This window comes from Agrilus planipennis, unplaced genomic scaffold (genome assembly GCF_000699045.2).
Source record: "Agrilus planipennis isolate EAB-ADULT unplaced genomic scaffold, Apla_2.0 scaffold380, whole genome shotgun sequence".
NCBI lineage: Eukaryota > Metazoa > Arthropoda > Insecta > Coleoptera > Buprestidae > Agrilus > Agrilus planipennis.
In genome coordinates, this window is record NW_020439059.1 from 46,736 (window position 1) to 51,623 (window position 4,888).

Here is a 4,888-nt window from a genome sequence, read left to right on the forward strand (position 1 = left end):
TTGTTTGATGCTTGGTGGAGGGACAGGATCGTCTTCTTCAACAACGTACACAGCTGCAGTTCTTATCTATTTCGGCAACTTAGAAAGTACTGCTTAATGATTTATAATGCCGCATTGTTGTCGTTAAATAGAGTGAGCGTGACGTTGTATAGAGTGTAATATTGTATAGAAAATAATGTAAACTAACCAAAGTCAAGCAATTTCGACGTTTTAAGGAATTAAATCGAGTGACGTTATAAAGAGTTTACACTGTAATGCAGTCCGTACATAACGGCAACCTATATGTTTATACACTAGAGACTAGATAATAGAGTAGCGGATCCAAAGGGGAAATACCCTTCCCTCAGGAGTTGTATGACAAAGATTACTTTAGTAATATGTCAAAACGGTTGTGTGAGAAAAATTGGAAATAGAAAATTTGCCCCTGATTCCTGAACATTGAAAAAACAAAAATAAAAAAAATGACTGCCTTTATTTTTAACCAAAAAAAGCACATATGTAAATGTAATGGAGAAATCATTATAGAAACTGCAAGATTTTTTAATGCAATAAATGAAATCATTTGGACGGATATTTTTTTGTTTCGTGAGAGTTGTTTTGTTATTGAAGGAGTCAAATTTTTTTACTATTATTTAAAACGCTACACAAATACTGTTTCAAAAACAATAATATTTCTAGAGTTTAGAAAAAGTCCCGTCCACCCCGCCCTCTCGCCAAGAATTGATTCTGGATCCACCCTTTCTTATTATCTGTAGCAGGGGTGAACAACCTTTTTAATCAACGGGCCAATTTAAATTTTAAAATTTTTTGGCGGGCCGCACATAAAATNCACCGCACACTTGCTGGCAGATTGATCGATATTTTCCTTGGTAAATAATTCGTTTGCAATTTTTGGATATTCACTTACGTTAAAATTTACAGGTATGCGTAAATGATTAAATATACAAATTTTAATGCAAAATAAAAACAAACAAGAAAATAACAATAAAAGGAATTGTCTTGAAATTTTTAACGGGAAATTTGGTACTGTTTTTTCGATACAAGCTGATCAATAACAACCGAAATTGATGAGGCAGTTACACGTACGCAGCTTTCTAATCGTGCATCACTTAGTCCTGATCGGTGGTCATTTTTGATTTATTTCTTGCTTGAAAATAATTGTTCGCAAACGTACGTACTTCTGAACAGAGACATCATTTGCTTTGCATTTTTCGTCAAAAGCGGAAAATTCTCAGGGCTCACATACGATTTATAAAAAGTTTTTATGTTTACTGAGAAAAATACATTTTTTAAATCGGTATTATTCTGCTTGTCAATCACTTCCATTTGAAAGTCTTCGAGAACCGTATCCACATCGATATTAAATAGCGAGGAAAACATTTTCGTATAAAATAAATTCAATTTTAGAAATGCTTGGCGGGACGCAGAAACATAATTAACGGGTCGCGTGTTGCTCAACCCTGATCTACTGGGATCCTTCAAATGGGAGGAGCCTAAAAACATGGCGCCGATTAGGGAAAATTTATCGTAGTTCCTATAGTGTACCGTGCAATTTCCAAGTTTTTAAATTACGATAAAATGATAAGTATTGACACAATATGTGATTGGGCTGACACAAAGCCTCGGAAAGGAAATTTCGTTGAAGGTGAGCGTGTTTTTAATGCCAATCACATTATAAAATTCGGAAATAACAAATCCGGAAGCTAGCCTTCAAATTCCGTCAAGTTTACTGCCTACTTTTTACAAACTTCGGATTTAAAAAGTGATTCACGTTATATAATTGGTGAGGTGATTCTGGGTGATTTAAGCAATATCATATCAATGACTTGCACGTGCAAAGCCGATTTAAGAGAACGTTGCAAACACATTATTGCAACTTTGTTGTATTGCAGCAGGTAGGTTCTTAACCTCAAAATACTTATATCGTATCATTAGAATTGTGTTAAATCAATTACACAGGAATAAATAATTTCTCACTTTATAATTTTAGTATGATTCTAGTTTTAAATATTAAGGTTATGGCTGATGGTAAATACTTGCTGAAATATAATCATGTGCATTAAAATGACGTGAACAAATTTTTATTCCGGAATTCACTTCTTTGATACCTACTGCTTTCATCCAAGCTTCTATTAGTTTACTTTTTTCTCTAATTTTCCGAATATATTTTTTACATATATAAAACGGTTAGTTTTTATTGGAAAGTAGTTAATGTAGGTGAAGAGTGAAGATCTATGTCTGAAGTGCTATTGCAGCTTTTCACTGAACATATTAACTTTTTATTTGATTTAACTTTAGAAGAAAACTTCGTCGACTCCATCATCAAAAAAATTTTTACTTTTTTAACGTGTTTTATTATTTTAATAAACAATTTTACAATTTGCGTGCACAGTTCCTATATAAATTTTTCCCTCATTCGAGTTATAAATTTTGCCACCAGATGGTGTACGCCCATTTGACGGATCCCAATAGTAATGTTGTTGTTTTTCATACTTCCTTACAAAGTAAAAAATTAAAACCTTATGAAAAAATTCCACTTTAAATATCTTCGCACTGTTTATAAGCAGTTTTCTTTTTCTATTCCGTGTGTTATGCATTTTGTAATGCTCATACGCATATCATACATAGCAAAATTCTTTAAAGGGTTTAATTATCGCGTTGTATGTTTAACCGTAAATGTTAAAATTTCCATTTACATAAATTTTTAACATTTTATATTTAACTTACCTGTTAATCGAAAGGTTGTTTGCGAAGCTAGAGCGAATAAATGAGCACCAAGGGAATGTCCTATTAGATGAATTTCGTTCAAATTTAGTGAAGTTATCTGCTTTAAGTCATATAAAAAATGACCAACCCTTTCTGCTACCTTATTTAAAAAGCATTTCGAATATGAATATCTGCCAACTGCATATTCCTCCCAACCCAGAGTTAATACGTTGTATTGACCGTTTTCTAGGTAAGCGTCTCTCATATTTATCAGCCAGTCCACTTTGGCCCCGGACAACCATCCGTGGGTTAAAAATTTGGTCTCGAGCGATATATTAAAATGGGTGAGATTATCTAGATTGCTAGGGGTAAGAATGTATTCCTTCTCAGGGGTCCATGATGTCGACAGATAAATTTTGATATGATGGTCCTTCACAGAAGAGCATGCAGTTTTTTCAAATATTTCCACCCCGTATACTATGCTCAGAATGTCTTCGATTATTTTATTTAATAGGCGAATGTTTAGTTTTAATTCGAATGTTGTTAAGCAAGCTGGAAGGAATTATATTTTATTAATTATGCTAAAACTAGATGGTACCTTTTTACAGATTACGACAAGTAATTTAGTATTCGCCCTGTACATTCACAAGTAAAGAAACATTAAAAACTCATTAGTAGGTAGGGTATAAAACCTCTCAATGAAAGTATAATGTTAATACATTATAAACAAAAAGATTATATATATATATAAAAAAAGTTCATCATTACATCTTAATTAGTTCAAGAACAACAAAAAATTTTCGATGACGTCGTCAAAGTAATTGTGATGAACAATCTTTTTCTTATCAAATAATAAATATACTTACGAGTTAAAAAAAAGATGGTAATTATTGCAAGCACTTTAAACATGTTTAATTTATTTTTATGAAATCATCGCACTGTATTACATGTACCTTTCTACATCGCACATTTTTATGGGTTTTTCACGTAAGGAGCACATTTTTATTTGAATAATGACATCGTATAGTAGAACTTACTTTAACTCTTTAACAGTATAACTATCATTGGACCAGATCATCATAAGATTATGGCAAATAGTACAAAAGTACAATACTAACAAATTAAAATTAAGTCTTGTCTAGCTTTCTCTCTTTTTGGCAAAAAACTTTCCCATGGTACAAGTCTCGTTAACTTTTTTTTTGTATGAGCGCTTTGATTAGATTAGGGAAACCTTGCATGGTAAATTTTTACATTGACAAAAAGGCAAAACCTTCCAAAGGTCATTGTTAATATCGTGTTATTTTATTGAACGAAGTGCGTTCCTTTACGAAATATTTAACCACAGTCAAATGAACTAATTAATAAAAACTGTGTTCAATGATGCGATAAACAACCAGCTAAAGTATACCAAAAGAAACTTGGGAATTTTTGTACAGAATTGATACGCTTGGTGTACGAATCACAAAAACCGTATTAAAAACTGTCACAAGTACAATGTAAATTTAAAATTCATTGTCTTGGTATTATATACCATATTCCGCGAATTATAATTAATGTAATAATGATAATATAAAGGGGGTTGACGGTAGTAAGTAATATTAATTTTCTTGTCAGAAGCATTATTTAAAAATTAAATTTTCTAAAGGGAAAAATCGAAATTACTAGTTTATACGTAGGTAGAAAAGATAGTTTTATTAAAGTAATTCAACTTTACAATAATCTTCCAAATTACATTAAGACACTTAATTGCTCTATCTCTCTTAAATTTATATTTAAAAAATGGTTAATATCAGAAAATATTACTTCAAAAAAAAATAAAATAAAATCAAAAATATAAATTTATAATTTCAAATGTGATTGTACTAATGTGTATATCTTCATTTGGTTCTTGGAAGATGGTTTTTGGCACTTCTTATATATCTAACTTTTACTTGTTTAATTTAGTAATTTGAAGTAATGTTATATATTAATACGTGAATGTTTGTTACTAGTGTAGATGTAAGAGAGTGAAATTTAATTTAATTTATATTTAAAGCTCAAGCTTAGGCATGAAGGTCTAGTCAGAGACATATTAGAGGCAGAAACAGGAGTTAGGAGGGGTAGAGGTAGACCTAGATTAGATTACTCTTCGCAAATAGTTAAGGATGTGGGTTGTTCTAGTTTTAGGGAAATGCGAAGTTTA

General features: G+C 31.2%; 1 protein-coding gene across 2 annotated transcripts in view; it reads right to left on the reverse strand.

The window, feature by feature from the left end:
• Window positions 1-4,196, reverse strand: part of LOC108742815 (pancreatic triacylglycerol lipase-like) — an 8,161-nt gene extending 3,965 nt beyond the window's left edge. Inside the window, exons 1-2 of one of the 2 annotated variants that reach the window (XM_025977086.1) lie at window positions 3,573-4,196; window positions 2,728-3,258 (exon numbers count right to left, since the gene is read on the reverse strand). In XM_025977086.1, the coding sequence (XP_025832871.1) occupies window positions 2,728-3,258; window positions 3,573-3,615 (574 nt within the window). In that variant the 5' untranslated portion in view covers window positions 3,616-4,196. Of the gene's footprint in view, window positions 1-2,727; window positions 3,259-3,312; window positions 3,399-3,572 lie in introns of those variants that run through there. The other variant, XM_025977087.1, reaches the window with a different exon arrangement.
• Between the last annotated feature and the right edge of the window lie 692 nt (window positions 4,197-4,888).